The following is a 26,991-nucleotide window of genomic DNA, read 5'->3' on the forward strand; positions in this document are numbered from 1 at the left end:
AATTATTTCAAATCCCTGCGACAGGGTGAGCTCCTGTTGCTCGGTCCCAGCTCCTGCCAACCTAGCAGTTCGAAAGCACAGCAAAGTGCAAGTAGATAAATAGGTACCGCTCTGGCGGGAAAATAAACAGTGTTTCAGTGTGCTGCTCTGTTTCGCCAGAAGCGGCTTAGTCATGCTGGCCACATGATCCAGAAGCTGTATGCCGGCTCTCGGCCAATAAAGTGAGATGAGCGCCACAACCCCAGAGTCGGCCACGACTGGACCTAATGGTCAGGGGTCCCTTTACCTTTACTGTAATTATGCCTTATGTAGAACTGACACTGAAAATTGTTCAAAAAGTTCCACTAGTGACAAATGCTGTTGCTAAAATTTTGACTGGTGGTACATTTCAGGATCTTCTCGCTCCTTTGCTATACTGGTTGCATTTGTTGTCAGTTCGCCTCAATGAGATTTAAATCCTGTAATGAATTAGGACCAAGTTACCTAGAAGCAAGGGAGAAGTGGGGCACGTACAATCTGAGCAGTGTGTACTAACATGCTGCTTATTCACAGTAAGCCATGGTTTGTTTCAGACTATGTTTTACCATGATGGGTGAATGGGGCTGTGGACCTCACTGCATGAGGTGGTTAGGTTATCTTCTACTTTGCCAGTGTTCTATTGTCATTTAAATACTTTTATTGTCCAGCGTGCTTTTAATTATTTTTCTGCTTAAACATTTTTCCAGTTTTGGCTTCCTTGCTATTTATTAGTTCTGTAGAGTTTATTGCATTTTTATTGCATTTTAAAATTGTTTATATGTTTTGCTAGTTGTTTTGGGGCATCTCCATGTTTGAGCTGAAAAGTCGGATACCAAACCCTAAATAGATAAACAAACAAACAAACAAACAAACAGATTCTACTGTGTACATGGGGCTGAGTTCTTCCACTGATGAAAATCAGAAACCTGAGTGCTCATTACTACCAAATTCTTGATGCCTTATAAAGAAAGAAGAATTATTGATTGTATCCCAGTTTAATCTAAGAACTGAGAAACAAAAAAACAAAAAAAAGGATGGTAAAATAAGGCCCAGAAGCTGCACCCAATGATTCTGCTTACTTCATTTTTTCGTACTACTTTATGCATGTGATTTTGAATTGCTCCCTACAATTATGTTTGGTAATTCTCCCACAGAAATATAAATATTTGCAATTCTGGTGAAAGAACAAATGCAGAACACTGTATTTTCAGCAAATTACTAGTTTATTCTATATTCCACATACCGTACCTCCTAATCAAATGATATTTTAGATTTTTGTTTTAGAGGAGGTAAGTATCTGGTTTCTAAGTTAAGCATTGTTTTATATCTTAGATAAAAGTCAGATATAATCAACTGCATGGTTTCAAGGAGGAGCCAAGTTTTAAGAAGAGTATTATTTAGCTCATGTATGTATGAGCTAAATATGCAAGCTCAGAGACCAATACCCTAATGGCTTAGTCTTCATGCTGGTCAACAAAAAGGAAACGAAAATAGAAGTAACATAAACTCTTGGCTTTCAAGAATCATATAATTGTTAGCTTTTGCTTTTTAGACATCTTTTATAAAGCAATGGGTATTTTTTTTCCAGGCCACGCAAGCATAAAATATAAACAAGCACTCCATTATATTACAATAATGCTACCCAAAAATGTTGTCCAAATACCAACATTATTTGATACTTCTGGGAAGGGAGTGGAAGAGGACATGACAAATACAGTTACAGTACACCAAGTGAACATTTCCTGCAACCAATGAATGACATAAACCAAGCCTATATACTGGAAACTTTTGATGACCTGCTCAAATAAGATTCACCCCATTTACTTGTTAATCAAAAGAACTGTGGTTCTAAGTAAAGGCAACTGAATGTTTCCGCGGGGCAGTGCCCCCAGACGGTACGCAAGGGTACGCAGTACCAGCATCTATTTTTGTTGTTGTTAAAAAGTGTGACACTTACTGTACAACTTCATGGTGAGTACTGGCACCTTTTATTCTAGAGACAAAGCACTGCCATGGGGGTTGCATTCTGGGTCAACACTCACACTGGTGGAACACACATAAGCCTGCCCCATCCCCATTCTTCCCTCTTTTGGGTCCAGAAAAGGACCCACATGTTGGCGACCACATATCAATTGGACATGTCTAAAATGGTTGCCACGTGTACTACTGCTTTGAGACCTAGATGGTGAGAAGTGGGATATAAAATTTAAAAAGAAAATAAATGACAGAGACACTAATCAAACTTCTTGATACTAATTGTGATGGTAGGACAAGCCAGAACCTACCTATCTGGAACATCCTCTATAAATCTGGTTGTTAAATTAAGAAATTCTGCCAAAAAAAGACATGTTCCAACTCTTTGGTTTTCATTTTTCCTCCGACTTACAATAAAATTTTACATTTATTGAGTGAGTTAGTCTTTCCTCCTTTGATATTTGGCCAATGGGGCTTCAATCTTCAATAAGCTTTCTTTTTATTTTTAAAAATGCAAGCTTATCTAAAAACTTTACTCTTCCCAAGGCTATTCTGTAATCCTCATAGCAGAACGCAATTTTCTATGGCCCAAATTCAAGATTGTACAGTGGTGCCCCGCAAGACAGAAAACTTGCTAGACGAAAGGGTTTTCCGTTTTTGAGCTGCTTCGCAAGACGAATTTCCGTATGGGCTTGCTTCGCAGGACGAAAACGTCTTGCAAGTTTTTTTCCTTTTTCTTAACACCGTTAATACAGGTGTGACTTGACTTCGAGGAGCAACTCATAGAACGCAGTGTACATAGTAGCCTTTTTTGAGGTTTTTAAAGACTTTGGTGATTTTTGAAGCTTTTCCAAAACTTCTTTTGCAGCCATTTGGTAAGTTAAGCTTTTAAAACTTTTTTTTTGGGGGGGGGGTTGGATTTTGGGTTGGGGTGTTTGGAATTCAAGGACTTGGTGTTGGGAAGGGGTTTGCAAGAATCTGGAAGCTTGTGCGTTTTTTTCTGCATTTTTATGATTTTCTGTGACCATTGGGCCACTCTGCTGTTTTTTTAAAAAAAAATTCTGGGTTTGAATTTTGAAATGCTCTTTACAGTATGTGTGACTTTAAAGAGCACTTAATAAACTCTTGTTGTACCAAATTTGGCTTTGTTTGGACTTTTTTTGACCATAGGAACGCATTAATTGATTTTCAATGCATTCCTATGGGAAACCGTGCTTCGCAAGACGAAAAAATTGCTAGACGAAAAAATTCGCGGAACGAATTAATTTCGTCTTGCGAGGCACCACTGTATTCATTTCATCACAATGGTGCTCATACACCTGTACTCTTACTACTGTTTCAGTAATTCCATGATGGCATTACACTTCTCACACTTGTAGATATATAGTTTACTTCTCCAGTCCGTTCTTCTTGCATGACAGAAAATAGGGAACACAGGCATTTGATATCTTGTTTTCTGTTTACTGATATTTCAGTTTGTCCTAACTATTATCAACACCAATATAACTTACCTTAGTACACTTAATATACAGTTGCAATCAAAATTATTCAACCTCCATTGCAAATGAGGTTTATTATCAAAATCAAACAAAAGCAATTGAAATAGCTCGACACAGTGGATGCTTCAAGTGGTTTCTCCATTTTTTTCTGTTTGCAAAAACTCTTGCACAAATATGTTGTGTTCCACAAACTACCTCTCAATATCTTTCCATGGATTACTAAAGATTATATACTACAGCCTCTATCTTTCTTGTTCACCATTTTTCTCATACTGGAATGTAGCCCTCAATATATCAATCTTACAAGTTCCTACATGAGAGTTCATTACTACATTTTCTCCTTTTGTCCGTTCATGATTCTTCTAAACCTCACTGTACATCTCACAAATCATGCCTGACCTTCTTGCTGGAACTGCATGCTGTTAACTTCATGACTTCTATGTTTCTTATTGTTTAAAAATCACCAGAACAGCTTATGTTGTGAGAAAGGACTGACAACTAATGAATGAAGCACCAAATCAAAATGCTTGACTGATCCCAGAGAGCACTGAATCATGACCAGTACACAAGACAATCAAGAGCAAGCATAGCTTGCTTTCAGGAACATTTTCCAATTTCATGTAGCTATATTTATCATCTGGGTGCAAACTTTAGAAAAATGTATTGTGCGGTTGAGTGTACAGCGTTTATTCTGGTTCTCTAACCCAACATACCAGCATATTTCAATACAATAGTCATCCGTCCAACACTTTAAAAAAAGCATTGAATTTACAGTGCAAACAGAGGAAAAAAAGGTACAGAGAATGAGCAAAACTTCTGAACAAGGTTTAAGTATGCATTAATAGATAAAAGAGTAAAAAAGCTTCTGTGCAGTATTTGTGTTTATATAAATGTTTATGTGATTTTTTTTTCTTTTGACATCTGGTAAAAGATAAAAAAATAACTACAGTTCTGAAATAATGGATTTTCCATAGTCAAGCAACATAAACAATGTACAGCTTTTTAAAATAAGCCAGACTGAACTAAAGTCAAAACATATCACTAGAAAACTATGTCATATTAAATCATCTTGGCCCAATTCAAAAATGAGAATTTGTATTTTCAGGAGCTAGTATCATCAAAAAACAATGGGGGGAAATAAGCAAAAAATGTATTGCAGGATGTTCATATGGAAATATCCTTTTAAAAATGTAATGCAAATGTTATATGAGTATTTAAAGAAAATGGATGAAAAGATACTTGAGATTTTAAAATGTGTGTACTAGTGCTAATCATATTGCAATAGGACAGGAACCCCAAATATGGCTGCTATTTATAGACACTAACTGACATATTACTATTACATAATCTAATGGCATTTTTATATTACACAAAAGTCCAGTTGGAGCATACTCTGCCATAATGTCAACTATTTTAAAGCAGTGCTATTATTCTGAATTGATTTGCTAGGAAATTGTATTTTGATTAGTTTATGTTGATTTAACTAGAATCAGCTGTTGTTGTAATAAGTTTTTTAAATATAAAAAATAGGCTTAATATACACAAGGTTTGCTCACTATTATTAGTCTGATTATTGCTTTACTCAAGATATGTAACTTCTCTGCTAAGCCCTAAAAATCATTCAAATTATGGAAGAGACACTTGTTATCTGATTATTTTCCCCAAATGTGACCTCAGTTACTCTACTATAGTAATGTCTGCTAAGATGATTACCCACTGGGCCAATTGTTGCAGGATCTGCCAATAATACCAGTGTGTTGTTGTGACCTGATGGAGGTGAATTGGCCATGGATAGAAGAATTAACTGTGGCAACTGGGAACAGACAAGAAAATTCATGAGATCTCAGAATCTTATGCTGTATTTGAGTGGAAATAAAGAAAGACTGAAAAGTAAAGGACTCACTATGCAGCTCCCAAAGCAGGGCTTGCCTTAGGAAGGAGGATGAGGATCACAAGTGCAGCTAAACCTTGTCACTTACTATGACAGATGGCCCAGGTAAAGCGAAGTTTGATGGTACAATATGGGCAAAACTCCACCAGAGTTATATAGCTCTCAGTATGCTGAGCTAGAGCTTCACTCTGATTGGCTGTGGGTACGGCTAGCCAGAAAGGGGTAGAGACAACACTTTGAGAGGGAAAGGGAAAGAGAGATTTGGTTCCTGGCATTGGACTTCATAACAGCATAATCTCTGAGCTGTATAAAATCCTCCCTGAGGGAATATTTGCAGCCAGAGAAGTCAGACTCTGAGCAGAGAGTTAGCCTGAAAGATAATGTTTATTATCTTTCAAGGGTATACAGACACGTGAGAACTGGGAAGCCCAATTTTGGGAGCAGAGGAGTTGTTAGGGAATAATCTATGTCAGCGGTTCCCAACTAGTTAATTACTGAGGACCCCCTATTTTTCAAAATCCAAGCCACAGACTTTTGAAAATTTTGATCACTCTATGGTAGTTACCTGTGCAAAGCAATTTTTTGAAGAAAATGTGCAGTAGCCCCTAATAAGCAAAGGATTTTAGATATACTAAAAAACAGACCATAAAAGTTGTGATATTACCACAAATTGCCTATCCCCAGACGGTAGTAAAAACTTGTCTCCATTGCTCCACTACAACTGAATTAAAAAAACAATTATGTCCCTAACTTGTAAGTGTTCTATATGCAGAAGGCTTTTTATATGAGAGAGTATTCCTTATTGAGATGGTACATCTTAGCAAAACTAAGGGCCAGGCTTAGATTTTGCATAGTTGCGCTTTTGTTTTTGTTTGTTTTTTAAATAAAGGCGCACTCTTCATCTATTCTGGGTCTGAGTCATATACCCAAGAGACAACATTTCTGAGGTGGGACAATATATTGAACTAAGCCGAAGAACTACACACACTACCACAAGGCTAGCTCAATTGCCTCAGGCTTTCTGGTTCCCCAGTATTGGTGGTAAAAATCTGCCTCAAGTAGGAGGAAAGGTGCAGGTTCAGATTCACCTACTTTTCTGCATCCTGGGATGGGAGAATTACATAAATCATAATATCAATGGCTAGAAGTCATGATGGACTACCTCAGTCCATCATGGAGCATCAGTGTCTCTCTCTTTTTTTACTATCAATGCTATGTCATGTTACCGTTTATGTTATCTAAATATGGATAATGCTATGTCATTCTAAGATGCTATTAAAGTGCAGAGAAGTCTTATTTTAAGACACACCTGTTCAAACTACCCTGCTGTTAAATTTTCTAGTGAGTAGATTGTCCTCATAAAAGGAACTTTCCCAGTAAACTCATTGGGACAGCCACATGGAAGTATCTTCCTTGAAAGGCTCATCATGCATTCTACTCTTGCTTGGTGTGCTTGGTGTTCCCCTGGGCATCTTGAATGGATTCTTGACTATTTCTCGGGACATAACAACATAACATAACATAACATAACATAACATAACATAACATAACATAACATAACATAACATAACATAACATAACATAACATAACATAACATAACATAACATAACATAACATGAGCCCTGTTGTATCAGTTCAAGGTCTTTTTGATCCCATGGCTAATCAGATGCCATTGGGAAGCACATAACAAATCTCCATTCTTTTCAACTCAGAGAATAGGGATCATGTATGGGAGAGGGTTGTTGTATCCATTCCCTGCTTATGAGTTATGAGAGAGGGAAAAGACCTCTCCCTGCTGTTTCATAATGTGCTTTTTGAAGTTCAAGTTATAAAAGACATTTGTTATGTGGCATGGGAAATTACTATTTTAGAAACATAAGTTGAAGTTCCTTTGGGTGTTTGGACTTTGTTGACCAGTTTGTAGGATCTTGAGCAGCGTGTTTCCAACCAATCTGCTGGAGGATACTGAAAAATCATAGTATGCTGGCCTCTTCAAAGAATCCAGTTCAGTTGGATGTCCTACTTCTTTTATGTTGACTCAGAATGTGTGTGTAAATGGAGTGGTGGTCTTTTCCTCTCTCTGCCCAGCAATCATTAGGTCAGGTAAGGGGCCATATTTGGCGCAAAACTTTAACTAGATGCATTTTGGGAGAAGGGTGTGTCAGCAAACTCACTATGCACCCCAGTGGGCACGTTGCTTGAGACCACTGCCATAGCTCTCTCTCTATATGATCATCCTGTAACCCAATACATAGTTGTTTATTTAAATACCTCTGCCTTCAGCTCTACTGATATCCCCTTAAATATAACCAACATAGAATAATTCATTTACTGTTAGGTTGTCCTGGGTAGAAAGATGGAGACGTCTTCATTTATGTAAGAAATGACACACTGCAGAAATTTTATGAGGTGTGTACTTGCACATCAGAAATGGACTTGAATGAACCATATGGGGCTTGCACTGGCTTTGTGCCATGCATTATTAAGCTTCAAATTTAACCACATCTTCTGCTTAGACGTCTAGAATTAAGCTAGAAGTTTTGGCTGTGATACAAGCAGTGATGAAAAACACATGAGTAGTAACAAGTTTTCTTAACATCATTCTTCAGTGCTCAGATAGACTAATCTACAGAAGCAGTTTATTCAAGTATCACCCAGAGTGCCAGAAGGAACGGGAACTTTAAAGCGACTTTTTTTTTACCCTTTTATTATTTATTGTTCATTTTACAGGCTTGAATCTGAGTTCTATATAGTAAGGAACTGGATATAAACTTCTCAGGTGGATTTTTATCTTTAGAAGAACTTGACAAATCAGAAAGGTATGTTTTAGTTTTTGGTTGTTTTTTTTTAAAAAAAACTGTTCTCATTGTAACTTAACAGTGTGCTTTTATCATTACTAATGTAAGCTAATTGACTACTATTCGGTATTTTAAAGGATATATTAGATGATTGTACACAGTAGTATAAATGCTTTTATATTGTGAACTGTATGAAGAAAGGAAAACAGGAAACCTGTACCTTTTGAACTGGTCTACCATAGCACAGTTATATTTATCTAAGAGAGAAAAAATAGCTTCCTATACAGTTTTATAGACATTTAATGATTTTTTTAAAAAAATTAGCAATGTTTCCAGGCATTCAGAATCTGAAACTCACTGCCAAATAATTGTTTACAAAAACATGGAAGGAGTATAAAGTGCCTCTTCTTTGATGTTTTGAACAGATGAACATATTTAATTCCCCTCCAAGACATAGCAAGTCTCTGCATTTAAAAAATGTTTGACTTCCAATATTATACAGTAAACATTTCTGCAATGTTTCACCTTTATGCTGTAGATATTATAAACACAAAAGAGCTTAAAATGAAACAATTTCTCTGGGAGAATGTATGAAAGGTTAGTAGATGCTAAGTTTATAACTAACTCACTGCTCAGGATTCCTCTTTTCCTTCTATGGTTTCTGTTTTTGTGCAGAGCAATGACTGGGGGTTACTAGCGAACACAAGAATTTCCCATGGCTCTTCACAAAAAAACATCATTTTCTTGCTTCTGATTTACATTATTTAGAGACAAGGTTGTGTGGGCACCCTACTCTAGACAATGGAAATTTTTAGCACTTTTAAAATCTGCCTTTTAGCCATTTAGAATACACTCCAGTGTCAGCTTTGTCATGAAAACAAGTACCAAATATTATAATATTATGCAACTGACATTTTCCCACTAGACAACTAAATGGTGTTCACTGTAGGTTTGCATATAACCCAATAATTATTTTTACACTCTGTTCTATAATTGGTTATTTTAATATAATTGAGATGCTTTCCATCCTAGTACTTTTTATTATTTTGACTGCACCTTAAATTGTGCATAATTGCACATGAGTTACCTACTAATATCCTGACAGGCAGCATTTTAAAAATACTATATAAGGAGGAGCACTGACTGCTGCACCAAGTATTAATGTGGAAAAAGCACCTGTATTCTAATCCTAATCTATTGAGTAATTTTATTTATAAATATTAATACTTGATGTGGCACCCTGCCATTTATGCAGAAAGAAACATATCAGAAAGTTTAGGGTATTGACTTGATAGTAAGGCTGCTATCTTGTGAAAGTCACTTAGGCTGCAATCCTATCAGCACTTGCCTACAAACAAGTTCCACATCTACTTCTTAGCATAGAATTGTGCTCTCAGTTTCTCAGATTTTCCACGTATAAAAGTTAATTTGCCTTTGTGGTTTTTCTTTGTACATATAAACCTGTAGCTTTAGTTTTTAACTGCATACATACATTGTTAAAGCAAGAGCAAATCAAGAGTGAGTATTATTTGGCAAAAGTCAGACAGAAAACATATTCCAACTTCTTCTATGTTTCATATATACTTGAAGTACATATCCCCAATGTCTCAAATCAATCTAACTCAACTTTCTGATGTAAAGTTAATTATTGAAGTTACAACATACTTCTGGCCAAATTGGCAGCATGAAACAATGTTTCCCTACCTTCTCTAAAATAATGATTTCCTGTGCCAAAATAAAATACTTAGGAAGTTTTCCCCATAAGACCAGGGGCTTAGTTAGGACTTTTCCTACTGTTAAGACAGTATGTCAACAGCACAGTTTAACAGCATGCAAAAGCTCTGAGGTCAGGGTATTTTTTCCTATTACAGATGTTGAGAAAGTAGTTAGGTTTCAGTGTTATTTCACTCACCAATCACTTGGTTCAAAGGAATGCATTTCCACCAGCCATTCAAGATTTGTGTTTGGAGTTTATCATACTGCTAGGGCCAGAATACATATTATAATGCACATTTAGCATTTAGACCATAATACATTTTTATATATTTTAAGTATACACCTAAAAAGGTAAATGCTGATTTACTCATTGGGAATTGTGTCTGGCTATAGCTTCTTGTTGAGCAGAGCTGAGTTTGCATCTTCATTATACGTGAAATTACTCTAAGAGAAATGGGAAGAAATTATTGCCTTGAGGAGAAAACTGAACAATAGTAAGAGAGGCCACAGAGTTTTATTAGCAAGGAAGGAGAGATTTCCTTAATTTCACGTATGGACAGAAGCTTCCTTCACACAGCATACATATGGAGGGAACTCCATATAATAAAGTAGCAGTGCTGCTGTCCCTGCCCCCAGCATCAGGTGCTGAATGTTTTCTGGTTAAAACTTTGTGCATCCTCAAGTATGGGGACCTTTTCAGACAATCTGGCCACAGTAATGAAAGCACATAGTCTGTTTATTTAATTGCTTGCACTTCTTATCTGTGCAACTATGAACCACACAGTAAGAAGAAAGTCATACAGGCCAACAGATTTGTTTTAAACATTATTGAAAGCTGCTCTGTTTTGCTGTGAAGGTGCCTAAGTATATAGAATGGAACAGAATAGTTCCTTCAGAGAGGGAGGGATGAGAAATGTATTCACGGATTCATTATACAAATCTCTTAATAAAGTTGTATCCAACAAAATAAACTTTGGGAATGAAGGTTGCAATTTAAAAAGCCTTTAAAAAGGCACAAGATTCTTTGTTGCTACAAGTGCTATGAATATGGAACAATAAGACAGTCATTTCCTTGAATGAGTTAATTCCAAAATTCCAAAGAATGAGAGTGTAATTGTGTACACACCCTCAGAGGGGCAAGTGGAAGCAGTTCATGGAGAAGTATGAGAGTTTTGGTAGCTCATAAAGTTCCCTCCCTTGTTGATTTCACTTCACTGATTCAGCAAGAGCCCCGGACTTCTTCAGACAATTTAAAAAAGTACTGCCAAGTAACAATACACTAGTTTTAATCTTCATGCACTATATAACTGGCTGCAAATCTCAAATAATTCTACACCTCACAGTGTCATATTGGCCTTGTTCTCAAGTAATATTAAGACAAACTATGGCACACAAGTATGAGCAACCCAGGGTTAAAAATGCAGTTGTGTTGCTCCTGCCACAGCCATGCTGGTGCTGTGCTATCTGGAGCTAAGTCATGGCTACCCTGAGGTAAGCCATAACCCAGCTCACAATTTGCCTACCACAAACAAGCCATAAGCAATAAATAAGAACAAACATTGGTTGTAGCAAGACAAGCCACAAACCTGGGTTTGTCTGTAATGTATAGCCCTAGATAGAATGATAGCTGCAGGACCAGGGAGGAGCAAAGTGGCTTCAGTTTTTGTTCTGGATAACTGAACACTTGTTTGTTCTTGCTAAACCAAAGTTTGGCAAGTTGGTACATTGGATATTAAGGTGCAAATAATGCAACACAATACAGTCACTACCCCCTGTCCAAGGAGTTGTTCCTGAGAACTAGGAATGAAATCTGAGCCACTTTATGTGCACATTGGCTGAAACTCTCTAAAGCCATTAGGGCAAACTCAAAGTCTTTGTAGTATTTCTTTTCAAACCCAGGCTATGAGGCCATGAGTTCATCAAAGCATCTAAATGGGCCCCATTAAAGAATACTTACATCCTGGGAAAATTCATTTTTATGGGCTGCAACAGTGAAACTCTTCATATTGGAAATACAAACTTCTAAGAAGAAGTTCCAGACAACAGCATACAAAGAAAGGAAATGCATAAACAAATTACAAACTAGCTTGTATTTTTTACTAGGAGTGTGTTCTCTGAAGATATGAGAGAATATGTGCTTCTCCTCCTCTTGGCTTTGTGCTCTGCTAAGCCTTTTATAAGCCCTTCATACTTCACCTTCAAGAACATGATGCTCATGGATATGGAAGACCTTGACGACGACGATGATGATGACGACAAAGATGACGATGACAGAGATGATGACAATTCTCTTTTTCCAACTAGGGCACCCATAATACCCTTTGATTTATTTCCTGTATGTCCCTTTGGATGTCAATGCTACTTGAGAGTTGTACACTGTTCAGATTTGGGTAAGAATAAATCTGTGCTTTATTTTCATTGGATCTATGTTGTTTATTTGTAATACCCACACACTTTTTTGAAATGGCACAATCTGGAGGTGGTAATAGTTTTTTCTCAAGAGCCTATGAACTCTAAGAGTATTTCCCAGAAACAGAGTTCAATAAAAGTCTATTCAGTAAATTAATATGTTAACCAGAATTATTTCAACAGCTGCCATCACCAAGGTATTAGGGTTATTTGGACACCTCAAAAATAAACACAAGCCTATGGAAAGAACTGCTTTGCTATCTGTTACTTTCTTGTGTATCTCTAGCATAGCTTTAGATTAATCTTATGCCTAATTAGATATAAAGTCATTTTAAAAAAGCATAACCACGCCACCAGAGCAGTCTTTTTGTAAGAGTTCAGTAGAATCTCATCTGTTCAATTTATCGGATGCTACCTTGCCCATGTTGAACTCTCTGATAAACTGAAACCTGATTCCAGGTTTCTAAATATAGCTTCATCTGTTACTCAAACAAAGGAGAAGGGGGCACAATCAGCATTAGATTTTATTGATAGTTGGAAGGGGTGATAGCCAACCAATTCATATTTAGAGTAGACCCAGCAATATCAATGGGTCTACTATGAGTAACATTGGCTATACCCAAAAGTTGGAATTAATGGTTACAAAGCATTTTAAATTATTGCAATACTGAAACAAACATTTCAGCATAATACAAACAAATGGAGATTAAAGGGTCTTTTGTTTGCAGATGAATATTTATTTTTTATTTCTAATTAATAGGTTTGACCTCAATACCAAAGAATATTCCCTATGATACTCGCATGATAGACCTTCAAAATAACAAAATAAAAGAGGTCAAGGAGAATGATCTTAAAGGACTCACATCACTACATGTAAGTCTGCTTTCTAGCATTCCTAGTATTTGTCTCTATCAAGGACTATGGCAATCTATCTTATGTCAAGTTGATGTTTTCTACCCTGACAGCCATTAACATAAAATGTATGGAAAGCAATGTGGGAAAAGACCAATAACACTTATGGGAAAAGTCAGTTACAGTGGTACCTCTGGCTAAGAACTTAATTCGTTCTGGAGGTCCGTTCTTAACCTGAAACTGTTCTTAACCCACTTTAGCTAATGGGGCCTCCTCCTGCTGCTGCGCCACTGCCACACAATTTCTGTTCTCATCCTGAAGCAAAGTGCTATTTCTGGGTTAGCAGGTACTATTTCTGGGTTAGCAGAGTCTGTAACCTGAAGCGTATGTAACCTGAAGCGTCTGTAACCCGAGGTACCACTGTATTTGTTATCTAAAGCACAGAAAAAACACTTTCCATACACAAAGTTGATCAATATTCCTGGTTTATTGTTTACCTAAACTACAGAACAACCTTCAGTTCACCATTAACTGACAGATCTTGGGCTGAATTCACCCCTAATGAGTCCTGCTGTAGAAGCCTGTGCAAGGACTTTCACTAGTGCAATGGGGCTTATGCTCTCTTCTCCCACTATGTGCCCCTTAAATTGGCTCAGGGTATGTGTGTGTGTGTCAGAACCCCCAGAACAAAGGGGAAGGAAAGAGGGGATCGTTCTGCCTGACAAGCTGAAATTGTTGCTCTGACGGAAAGACTGCTGTAGCTCATGCTGAATTCCTCCCCTTATGTCAGAGTGCAGATGTCTTCATATGCCGAAGTAAAGAAAATCTCATACATTTTTTGTATAAACTTTCCCGCGTCTTGGATTCCAGCTGAATGGCCAGTTGAACGCCTAACTAACAGAAAGTTCTTGGCCATATAAGAAATACATTTTGTTTAGCCTAGCACTTGAATTATAAATAAATTGACTACAGTCTTTTAAGACAAATGAACATTTCATAGCTTAATGTAAAATCCTGTTGTTTACTGACAACCAGTAGCAAAATATTGTGCCTAGCCAACATACAGCCTTCTGTTTAAATCAAACTAGCACACATGTTTTTGAAATCTCACTGAACAGGACTGGGAAACTTTTTCCAGCCTAAGGGCTATATTCCTTATTGAGCAAATGCTAGACACATGTCAGCGATGGACATGTTTTACAAAGCCCTCTTGCAATTGTGATTATTGTTTCAAATGTCTAAGATTGGTACTGGAATCAGGAAACTAAATGGGGGGAAACACATTTTTAGGGTGGCAATTCTGCCAGACCAAGAGAGGTCTGTCCCTAAGCACAGATTTCAGCCTTCAATTCTCTAGGAAAAGGGTCAAGGTTCCTCTTCCTCAGCTGCCTCAAGTTCTTGGGAATAGTCATGCCAAGGTACCTTAGGTCACCTGACTGAAGTTTCAGCCACGTGATGTTCTAAAGTCTTACCTGATGCTCAAGGGGGAGAGCATACACAAAGTTCTGATTCAGGTTAGTTAATGTCCAGTTCTGCTGGAATTTACTTTAGAAGTTGTGATTTTTCTATCACCACTGCAAAAAAGGAAGGGGGACAGTAGACACCATCTTTGGTCCCCCTGCTTTGAATGAGACTAACCCATTCACGCAAACTTGCGTTTGAGAGGGAGAGTAACACTGGGAGTAGAGCAAGGACATGATGTGCATGAAGTTTGATATAGAATTTGCTTTGGTGGCAAATGAATTGCCATTCCACCCTGTCAAATATTTTATAAACACTAAGCGACAACAGAGCTACATGGCATTTAATGCTACCACTGTGGTGCATAGCATTCAGTGTTCTAATTACAGGATCTGCCAGCTAATTGGTAAGAGATGCACAGTGAGATAGACACTGTGGTGTCATAGTTCAGGAGGGCTGTTGGGTGGTACAGATCCAGAGACACTGGATCCTTTCCCATCTTAAGTACCACAATCAATATGGACCATAACCAGGATTCTGGGAAAGCACTGCCCTGCATAATTTCACTAAGCAGCATCAGCAGTTGTGAGACCGTTCCAAAATATCTTGCAAAATTCAGCTCTAAAGCTATCCATGGCATAAGACTTCTCTCACAATCACACACAGTTGGGATACAGCTTATGTTTTGACAGTACATCTAAGTGAAACTAAATGTTAATTCTTATTTCCCATTCTTAAGTCCTGACTGATTTCACTCCCTCTTTTTACTTGTTACTTCTTCAAATCTAAACACACACACACACACGTTTCATTTTGGAGCTTTCTGATGCGTAGATGGTGTTTTTGAATTCAAATGTGCAAAATACATATATGCAGTTTTAAAAAAATATGACATCTTCTGAATGTGAGACGTAAAATAAAATAAATATTCTAACTTCAGCTTTTCACATTTTGCCTAGGCACTTGCACTGAACAACAACAAAATAACCAAGATCCACCCCAAAGCCTTTCAATCAACAAAAAAGTTGCGGCGCCTCTACTTATCCCATAATCACTTAACTGAGATTCCAGCAAATCTGCCAAAGAGTTTAGCTGAGATAAGAATTCATGATAATAAAGTGAAAAAGATACACAAAGAAGCATTTAAAGGAATGAAGGCTTTACATGTGTTAGGTAAGTGTGTTTTTTATAAATCAAGCTGTTGCATAACACCAGGGGGGAAGCAAACTACAGTACAGTATTATTTCATTCATCAGCAATGTGATAGAAATCAGGGATTAAATGAGCCCTAGATGAAAGGAAGGCTCAGAAACAGAGCTGAGACAGAGCTGTCTGCATCCAAATGCAGCCATGGGGTTTCTGCTGAACAAATGGTTCCCAATAGTAGATTATTTTTTCTTAGCCCAAGCTTTGTAGGTAGAATTCAGATTCCTTTTTGGCTGCCTGTTATTTTCTACTCTACCTAGCAAATGCAAACAGAATGGTTGCTTTATAGGGCAGAGAAAAAAACAAACCATCACCTGCACATGGGAGTGAATTGTGTGGGAATGATTTCTTGTCTGGCTACAGTTCACACAGAAACAAGGCAGGCAGCCCAAGTTACTGCATGGTTCTCTCATACATCCCTACCCCATCTGAGCAAACTGTGTGCATTTGTGTGTATTAGACTTTGTCCCAGCTGGTTGAGTTTTTCCAACTATGCTCTCGTGCTCTGTGTTACATGCCTAAGTGGTCAAACTCTCATCTGCACCAGGATGACAAATACTGAGATCATATTCCTAAGTGTGGGTGCTCCTAAGTTTCAGATGACTAGTTTGTTTTTATTCTTTAAATAAGATGTTTTAGAGGGGTGATTCACTTTGGGCAAGTAAGGTCAAGAAAAGTGTCTTGCCAGGTTACTTAAACATTTTAGAAATACGACAAACTGAATGTAAGGGGATAGTACAACTGCATTCCACCCTCACTGTGGAAGATTCTGCCATTTCCCAATAGAACAAACTAAGGAACTGATATATTGCATTGTTTTCTTGTAAGAATGTTTGAGGAAAGGTTTGTCAGGTAAAATAAAAAGTGTGGATTTCACCCTGGCACTCTATCTCCTCCATCCCTTAAAAAAAATAAAATCCAGGAAAGTGCCCTTCCTTATCACAGTCATATGGAGATATGTTCTGTTTACTCCATGATGGGAGGCACACTGTACATAATCAAACATTATTTTATTTATTACATTTATATACCACTTTTATCTTCCAAGGATCTCAATAATGTGTACATGGTTCTCCTCCCTGCCCCATTTCATCCTCACAACAACCCTTTGAGGTAAGTTGGGCTATGAGATGGTGACTGGCTCAAGGTCACCCAGTGAACTTAATGGCTGAGTGAGGATTCAAACCCTGCTCCTCCCAGGTCCTAGTCCAGCACTCTAACCATTATGCCACACTGGAACTGAACCATAGATTTGAAAATAGATTATGCTGCTTTGGAGGGCCCTGGCTTAAAATAAACTCTCACACTGGTCTGTGTGACATGGACAATTAAAAACATAAGGAGAACCCTGCTGGATCCACAGACAAGTACTATTTAGACCAGCATCCTGTTTCCTACAGTGGGCAACCAGATGCCTATGGGAAATCCACAAGCATGCGTAAGGGCAAACAACTGGTATTCAGATGCATGCTACTGCCTAAGGGGATTGCAGCTTAAGGCTACAAAAGCAGACTGAAGGTGCACATTTACATGCCTATGCAGAAGTTTCAAAGAGTAAGATAGCATATGTCATGATCTTGAGAAGAGACAGCAGGGAGTATAAAGGACATTGACTACTCGAATTAGGAAGAAAAGTAAACTGAATCCTGAGAGTGAGGTACATTTCTATTGGACACTTTTCTGCCCCAACACTAGGTTGCGCTGCATAACTCATCATAATGAACTTCACCAACAACAGAATTAGTGAACAGACTTACATGTCTATTCCAAGTTCCAAGGAGTAAGATAGCATATAGTCATCAAGCCTAGCAGCCAATGACAACCTTATTCTCCTTGAATTTGGCCAATCCTTTAAAGCCATGTAAGTTGGTCGGTATCACATCTTGTGGAAATTAATTATTTCCATCTTTGATAAATGTTTGCTTTATGAAAGGTTGACTGAAGTTTTTGAAAGAATTGTATGCAACTAGGAGCAAGTGTTCCCTGACATTTTAGAAGCTTTGATGTGCATTGCTTTGGTTTTTGGTTGTATTCTCCTTAAAAACAATGCACGACTTCAAGAATTTCTGCCATGTGACATGGCTTAATTTCTAAGCAAGAAACACTGGAGTTCAACTTTGTCTGGGAGTCATGCCTTCACATGGAAGCCACTACCCATACCTATGAGTATGAAGAGAACATTTATATTTCTGAATGGAGGAAATCGTGCTACACATGTTTAAAGACATTCTTTCATTTCTTAATGCTGTAAAAGCCTCAACCAAGGAAAGGTGTCTTAAAAACTACAGCCTCACAAACCACAACTGTTATTCTTTTGGCAGAGATGAGCGCAAATCCTATTGATAATGAAGGAATAGAACCTGGGGCCTTCGAAGGTGTGACAGTCTATCATATAAGAATTGCAGAAGCTAAATTAAACTCTGTTCCTAAAGGTATGATCTTTTTTATTACATAAATCAGGTTTTTTATCTTACATTTTCTCATGTACATTGCTTTCTAATCTTGAGTTTGGTATTATGCTGATTGAATTAAAAATAATGGTGGTGATATACTTTTTAATTACAATGCATAATAAACATCAGAAGCCTATGGACACACCAAGGATCACCCATAGAACGGCCAAAATATGCAGATACCTGGGCAGATAGCAAAAAACTTGGAAGCACAAATTTAAAGGATATACCGTAGATTCCGGTGTATAAGGCGACTTTTGAACCCCGGAAAATCTTCTCCAAAGTCGGGGGTCGCCTTATACGCCAGGTACGGGTGGCACAGAGCTGAGCCCGCCCCCCGCTGTGGCGGCGGCTCCAAAGCAGCAGCAGCGGGCGGCAGACTCAGCTCCATGCCGGGCAGCTTTCTCCCTGAGTGCGCCCCTGTTGCTGCTTCTGAAGCAGCAGCAGTGAGCAGGAGGCTGAGCTCCATGCCGGGTGGCTTTCTCCTGGCACGGAGCTGAGCCCGCCCCCTGTTGCTGCCCAGTGTATTGGGCAACTGGGCTTATAAGACGAACCCTCAAATTGCAGCTGCCAATTTGGGGGGTCGCCTAATACGCCCAGTCGCCTAATACGCCGGAATCTACGGTACATTTTTTTCTTAAGTGCCTTAAAATTCTGAGAAATCCCAGAAGTAGGTGTTTCCAGAGGGTCACTACTGTAGCTACTCTAATGACTATCTACCTAGGAAACCTGATCATTTGGAAATACAGATGAACTGATAATACATTATCTCCTTTCATGACTCAGGTTCATAGAGGTGTCACTGCACAGTGGCAGAGGGTAAAGCTGTAAAGTATCCAAGTCCTAGACAGAGGACTTGTCTGTCTTGTTGGACAAGCAACAGCAAATAGCTGTTATCTTGGGATCAAAACCTGGGGCAATGTATTATGGGAACTGGGGGCAAGACTAAGGCAAAACTAAGGCTAACCGGCAGGCAATCTGAAACATTGCTCCAGTGCTTGTTTGAAGCCAGCTGACAACTGAAATACTCTTTTAGAATGGTACATGTTGTTGAAGGCCATCCTGGCAGTCAGTCTTATTAAAGAGCCAGAATTCTCCTTTTGAAGTGTACACTGACTCTAGGATTAGCACAGTGGTGAAGGCATGATGCCCAGAGCTGGGCCACCTTCCAGGAAGAAGTAATCAATATTCTCAGGAGAAGTCAATGAGGAAGTATGGTCTGTTTATGTTACTCTTCCTCTTTAAGGAAGAAACCTCAGCAACCGCTTCTTGAGATGGTCTAGGGAGAAAACCTCCCACCTTTCCCAGGGTCCTGATGTCCCAGGAGTTCTCTTTTGCTGTTGAGATATCTAGTCATGAGCCAGGAATACATACTCACTATGTAGTCACTAAAGAGGCAAACTTCTCTGACATTATTATGACAACTTGAAGGAATTCATAGAACTCTACAGAAAATAATTTCCTAAACTAGTTATAACAACTTAGTGAGGGTAGAGAACTACTAGCTCCTTGTACCATTTTCGGGAAATATTTGCCTTCTAAATAAAAACTCCTGGGGAAAGCAAGACATCCTTTCATGACATGCCATAAAACACAGGAAATCAGCCTGAATTGAAATCCTCTTTGCTTCCCAGTTCCTGAATGAACACAAGTAACCGCACAACTTATGCATGTTTACCTCAAAGTAAGTCCCATTGAGTTTAGCAATGTTTACTCCCAGTTACTAACTGTAGGCTTGCAGCCTTAGGTGATCCTAAACCCACCTAACTTTTTGTTGACTAAACTCAGGGTCACAATGCAAGAAAATGTTAATGAGAAAACATAAATTCTCCCTTCTGAGTAAAAATTAACATTGGCAGGCAAACAAGTGTGAACAAACATTTTTGTTTAATTTACCAACAAATGACCAGAAAAAACATGAATACATACACTAGAAAAATATTAGCATGCTAAAAAGAGTAGGGAAAGAAAACTATTAGTTGGTATTTTCATACTAGTGTTGCCAGAAGTAATAGCACTGGATATTTAATATTTTCCTAAGCCACTATGGAAATTAGAAGCATGCTTGAGGTCATGGTACTGCACAAAAAATGATAACTAAATATAATAAACAGAAAGCTCTTGGAATCTAGAAGTACTAAATGCCTTCCATCTCTAATTTTAAAGCACACCACAGAAACAACTTTTGGCTATTCCCTGAATACAGAGGCCAACAGTTCTGAAGTATGGGTGGCTGCTTAGATTTAACTTGGAAAGCTATTCTGCAGATCAGCATGAAAAGAACACAACAAGGATACTATTATGCTTACAATTTCCATAGCCTATGCTATCATAATATCCTTGACAAATATAAAATTGCAACTCCTACATCCTTTGGAAAAATCCTACATACGGTGATGATTATCACATATTTTTATTAGAAAAAAAAAGAACTTGCTCATCAGCTGCTGAGAAATTGCACACAATGTCTGTATCTGGTTTTGTCCATTTTAGGAAGTACTAGGGCAAACTCAAAAGTCTAGCAAAAGATACATAGTGAAATTGTAACATTTGAAATATCACAAATATATGCAGGTCCACTATAACACTAGATGTTGTGTCCTTGCCACTTATGAATAAAGTGGGTTATGTGGTTATAAGGCACCACGGTGCACAATGCTGTCTGCAGTGTCATGCCTGTATGCATGTAAAGCCACTCATAGACATACTTTATAACCCTAGGACTAAGGAAACCCTATTCCTGCATCCCAGATTCTTCAAAATAGGATATGGTTTGAACAGATCTCAACAGGCAAGAATCAACATATAGGGAGATATATTTTCCATTTACCATGCTGGGTAACCTTAGGCTTGTCACTCTCACCCTAACATACCTTCAGATTGGAAATACAGCAATCCTAACTGGGTGAAGTGATGGACACTTGCAAAGCCCTGCTGGCTTATGGTGGTTAGGTCAGGAGGCGAAAGAGTGCCTATTTTTATTTTCGTCTCCCAGCAGTTCCAAGACTGCCTCTGACCCTCTGTTTCAGAGTCTACCCCATCAAATCTTTCTGCTGATGTATATGTGACCTCCAGAGCATATTACACATACACATAAACACCCACCCACACCCCAGCCATGTGGAGAAGTATGATTGCCCCATTTTACCCCTTCTAGCCAGCAGATCTAGGGGTTAGGATTGCTCTCTAAGTCACTTATTTTAATTGACAGTATGCATTTATACTTAAAAGTAAATCCCACTGTGTCCAAAACAGTCCATGGAAAATGTACATAGGATTGCTGTTCAACAGTACAAGCCTATATATGCCTATTCAAAAGCAAGTACCATGCAGTTCAATCATGTTTACTCCCGGATTATAGTTTTGCAGTCTAAAACTAAAGCAATAAATTGAACAAGATTTTTTAAAAAACCCACCCTAATAATAATTTGTCCTAGGTCTTTTATCTAATAGTAGGAAAGGGAATGGCAGCATTGAAAGATTCCAGAAACTTATTGCAGAAATTTCTGCACAATATTATTTACAATAGTGAGACTTTTTCTATCAGTTGCATTAAAAATAACATCTTAATGCTAAAGGCAGAAGTCCTGCAAATGAAACAGAACAAACTATTTTCCTCAACACGATTAATACATTGCTTCTTGAAACTCTTTGTGTCCAGCTTAAACACTTAATGTGTGTCTCTCCCTAATAGGATTGCCTTCCAGTCTATTGGAACTTCATGTAGATGGCAACAAAATTTCTGCAATAGAACTCGAGGATTTTATTCGTTATAAAAACCTTCAAAGGTAACACTTAATATGGAAAATTCTTTCCAAACATTTGATATTATGTAAACATTTTAGCATTTTCTCATTTTTAAAACTATGAGGAATGGTGCAGTGATTGAAACAACCAATATTTCCTAAAAAAATAATAAGGGCACTTCGAGGTGGAACATTTCTCAAGTGATTCAGTGTACCTGGCATATGATCAGTTATGTAGGAACTGGGCCAGTCCTTTTGTTCATTCATGTGGCATTTAACATAGTCAAAAAGCTGGTGTCATGGTCCAAGCAACAGGTCACAGCAAGCTGTTAAATTTCTATGCAACACTTTAGCCATTTCAGCTTCTATATGGGCATTGCTTAAGGAAGCGTGGCTGTGCAATCCATTTGTTTCACTCAAATTAATTTAAAACTTGCTTTTTTTACTTCACTAAGATGTGGAGAGTATTGTGATTATATTACAGTCTCTGAACTAAAGTGCCTTTATTTTGTAAGACTCACCACACATAAAGTCCTTAAGAGCTATTGCTAAGGGGGGAAAACAGCACTTACCATGAACTTGTTTTGCTGTTTAATTTAATTTAATTGAAAAATATGAAGAGCAAATGGGAACTTGAGCCAAAGTATGGTGAATAAAAGACAGCTTCAGCACAACTGAGAGAAAAAAGTAAGATTAAAGACCTGGTGAATAGTAGTTCTCATTATTTGTTTCACCAAGTAATTTCAGAAGACAGTGCCCAGTGCAACTGATTTTAGGAAGACAGGTTTACCTATCTTGAGAAAATAATAAAATAATGGGGAGGGTGTGTGAGGAAAACTCAGGACAATGGCTACAGTTCATAGGGCTATACAGTACGTTCACAGAGACTGTTGTTTGAAAGAAACAAGTCAAGAAACCTGTGTACATAACCAAGCCTTTCGATCTCAAACAGAATTGCCAGTTTAGGTTGCACATGAGGTCAGCTGGAGATTTGGATTACTTCCAGATGAGCATTGTTGCAAAAGAGAGAGCAGCTGACTGAAAATAAGATATTGTTTGTTTGTCCAGGGAGCAGCATAAGGAAGGCAGAGTTGCTATAGAGAAGGGAGGGGATGAAAGAAGCCTTAGAAAAACCCAATGACCTTTCAAAAAACTGGATGTCTTGATTTATCAGAATGATTATTAGGACTCCTTCTGTTATAGGCATCAGATTAGACAGCCTATATATAATTCTACCTCTGTAATTAGCTCTTGTTTCAACTGAATATGAGATTTGAATCAGATGCTAAGTATAGACTATTAACAGAATAAAGACTAATGATGAAAACCGAGAATGATCAGTGTCCACTACAATGTTCTGAAACATACTTTTGTATACTTTCTCATTGGGTTTCTCTTTGCCGGAGGTATCAGCATCAAGGTACCACTTATTCTTTCTGGAAGACTTGAGTACAATAGCAAGTGCCCCACTTTTCCCTAAATTCTCTGTACACTGCACAGGATCGTGGGAAGGGTAGGTCACTGGCAACCAAATTATGGGTTTGGCTAGTAAGCCAAGACTTCTTAACCACTGTTTCTATATGTTCATTTCTCTATACAGTATGTTAAATGGTTTCTTAGTGTTATCTTAAACCATATTGTCTCAGCTACTCTTTTTTAACATTTATCTTTAGGTTGGGGCTAGGAAACAACAGAATCAAAGATGTGGAAAATGGCAGTTTTGCTAATATGCCAAATATACGAGAAATCCATCTAGAGAAGAATAAACTAAAAAAAGTGCCTTCTGGTTTTCCAGATCTGAAGTATCTGCAGGTAATACACAATGCAGCAGACTTTTAAAATCTTATCCTCTTGACATTTTTGTCCTACTTATTCAGTGTATTGTCAATCTATACAATAAACGTTTTGTAAAAAATGTGTTGGATTCAGTTTTTAGCCCACAGATGGGGGCAGGAAAACCTAACTTCCTTGCTACCACCAGTCTTCAGAGTTCCCAGAAAATACTTCCCAAGTGGCATGGGACCTTTAGAGGAGTGGACTAGCGTGCAGAACTTTCTGCTCTACACAAAAAAGGAGCCTATGCCCAAATTTCACTCTCCCTTCACCCCCCACTTAGCAGGGTCTTCTGACTCTTGGGGGGATGTCATTTTCAGGGGGCTCTAGGGACTGGCAGGGAGAAGGGTGAAAACTTCACTTTCCACCTGTCCAGCTGTGTACAGGTATATTTAGTGGTTTTTTATTTAAAAAACCGGTCAAGACGTGGGTTTAATGTAAGCATGCACTCATGTGCAGCAATTACCAAAACCTAATAGTTACTGGTAAGTCCCAGTGTAAATGCAATACTACCTGACTGCCTGACATGGATACATGATCAGTAATAGAAGTTTACAAACTCTTCCATTTTCCCCATCTCAAACTGGTTATCCGCTCCCTTTTAATTCCAAAACTATCACCACTGATACATCTGGACTTGTGTTTTCATTATCATAGTGACTCTGGCAACCCAATTTCCCCTAATTTTTACCTTTTGTCCCCTAAAAGCATATCTAAGAAGTATCAAAAATTAAACATTAAAAGTATATTGAATATTTTTCTATGAATCAATATAAACCTCACTTTCCCCTTTGAATTTTAGATGCAAATATCTAAGGCTGCAATCTATACACTTTTACCTAGGATTAGCATATATTTCAAATCTTCACATGCAATTTAATGTAGTCATGGGATATGTCAAATATTTATTTTTTCTTTCTGTCCTCTTACAGGTTGTCTTTCTTCATTCTAACAGTATTTCAAAAGTGGGAGTGAATGATTTTTGCCCAACAGGAGGAAGGCTGAAGAAGACGTTATATAGTGGCATAAGTTTATTCAACAATCCTGTCAAATACTGGGATATCCAGCCTGGAACATTTCGCTGCATTTTAAATAGAAACAGTGTGCAGATTGGAAATTATGGAAAATAAAGGTGTATATCCAAAACGTCATTCAAATTGCAATGTTAAAACCAGCAATATAATACTTGAAATCTGTTGAAGATGGACAACTTTATACTGTCCAATTGCTTTATAAAATACTAATGTAATATCCCATAAAATTCTAATCTTATGTTAAATTTACATATCTTCCAGAATAAAAGGCCTCCTGAATCCTAAACTGGAAACTTATCATTAGGTGTTTCCTATCATTGTTGTCTAAGCTATGTTTATAGACTATTTTTTTCTTAGCAGAAAATAATGCAAAGATTTGAAACATTTTTTTGATTAACCTATATTTTTTTCTGTATTGCAAACGTATCCTGTAAAATGTATTTATCAGATTTCAAGCGGGAATTGTGAACTTTTAAGTTAACAAAAGTAAACTAAACTTGCTAAGAAGAAATTTTAAAAGGTACTGTAGTATTAATTTGTTGGTAAAATACATCAGGTCAGGTTAGATAATATGTATATCTTTGTAGTAAGCTGAAAGGCAAGATTGATACCATACACTTACAAGCCTCAAAGCCTTTAGTATTTATTCATGTAGTTTCTCCCGAAAACTATAAATTCTGTTGGTAACAAAGGTGTATGTATGCTAAATATTAACAATGTAGAAATCCTATAACTTTTTTTCTTTTTTCTTTTTAAAGGAATGATAAAATTCTCTGCAGGCCAGTACAAATACACCATTGTTACATACTGTAAAAATAATTACTCAAGCTGGCAGTTTGGGGCACAGTTAAAAGACCTGCAGTCATAGGGGCCTAGTACACTGTTGCAAATGGATTTTTTTTAAATGAATGGACAGGGATTCCAAACATGTGTAGCATACCAAACTTAGTTTACAGAGGAAAAAGGAGTAGCCCCTGTGTGCACAGAGCTGTGTGTGTACACCACAGCCACTGGATCACTGTCATTGTATGCTGACCTTGTATTCCATATTACATCTTGAGTACTGTAACTTTGCTGAATCCATATAATGCAAAATGTGTTTGATCATGATTGAATAACTAATGATGGGACTGTATAAAAGTGGCTATCTTGACTATAGATTTAAGGTGCTGTTCATATAAACAGGAAGTTGAGAATTTAAAAATTCTAAATGGTGTCCATTAAAATGCTAGATTGAAACCTTTAATGTTGTCATGCTGTTTCCTATTCAGTTTAAGTAAAATAGTAATATTAAAAATATACTACTTATTAAACTTTGCAGCCTGATTCTTGGCATGTTTTATCCAAAAGCCTTTCCAATAGATTTCAGTACGAGTTAATTTCTAGTATGACTGTCTAAGATTCCTATATTAGATTTTGAAATTTTGCTGATTTCTCATAATCTTATTTATTTACTGTCGACTGTATCCAAATAAGTTAGAATAAAGCCACTGAAATCAATAGCCTTGATTAACTTAAATCTATTGTACAATTCATTCATATTAATACTTATATCTAGCCTTTTGGCCTATTACCAGTATTTCTTCCAAGAGCAATTTTTATGATATGCTGCTGTGGGACAGGTGGGGAAAAACTTTCCTTTCTGTGTACCTCCTTCACTTTATGTAGCAAATCCTGTGTGTGGTTTGCCTCCTTGCACTCATGGTGTTGTTACTGTCTTTACAATAATTTAAATATAAGGCCCTTCCTATCAGTCTCATTGACAAGGAGAACAGGTGAGGTCCCTACAGACTGGAGGTGGGCAAATGTTGTCCTCATCTTCAAAAAGGGGGGAAAAGAAGACCCAGGTAACTACTGACCAGTGAGCTTGACATGGATACCAGAGAAGGTCCTTGAACAGAAAATTCAACAGTTGATCTGTGAGCATCTAGAAAATGATGCTGTGATTACTAAGACCCAGCATGGGTTTCTCAAAAATAAGTCATGCCAAACAAATCTGATTTCTTTTTTTGATGGAATTACAAACTTGGTGGATCACAGAAATGCTGTGGACAAAGTGTATCTTGATTTCAGTAAGTCCCCCATGATATTCTTGTGAGG

At 37.6% G+C, this 26,991-nt stretch overlaps 2 protein-coding genes across 7 annotated transcripts in view; one reads left to right on the plus strand and one right to left on the minus strand.

Moving 5' to 3' along the window:
• Positions 1 to 26,991, minus strand: part of CENPP (centromere protein P) — a 155,307-nt gene that overhangs the window by 62,612 nt on the left and 65,704 nt on the right. The gene's annotated exons all lie outside the window — the stretch shown is intronic.
• Positions 1,596 to 26,410, plus strand: ASPN (asporin). Of its 4 annotated transcripts, XM_083489033.1 has the most exons (10): positions 1,596 to 1,989; positions 5,226 to 5,487; positions 8,114 to 8,202; positions 12,001 to 12,287; positions 13,067 to 13,179; positions 15,579 to 15,792; positions 18,147 to 18,257; positions 21,973 to 22,066; positions 23,698 to 23,836; positions 24,790 to 26,410. In XM_083489033.1, exons 4-10 carry the CDS (start codon positions 12,020 to 12,022, stop codon positions 24,985 to 24,987), a joined length of 1,137 nt encoding a protein of 378 aa, XP_083345159.1. In that variant the 5' UTR covers positions 1,596 to 1,989; positions 5,226 to 5,487; positions 8,114 to 8,202; positions 12,001 to 12,019; the 3' UTR covers positions 24,988 to 26,410. The 4 variants fall into 4 exon arrangements, with proteins under 4 accessions (XP_083345159.1, XP_083345160.1, XP_083345161.1 ...); XM_083489034.1 differs by lacking the exon at positions 1,596 to 1,989 and having other exon boundaries at positions 5,072 to 5,487; positions 8,114 to 8,192; positions 11,999 to 12,287; XM_083489035.1 differs by lacking the exons at positions 1,596 to 1,989; positions 5,226 to 5,487 and adding an exon at positions 7,572 to 7,792.

This window comes from Podarcis liolepis, assembly GCF_965112155.1.
Source record: "Podarcis liolepis genome assembly, chromosome: 2".
NCBI classification, from domain to species: Eukaryota; Metazoa; Chordata; class Lepidosauria; order Squamata; family Lacertidae; genus Podarcis; species Podarcis liolepis.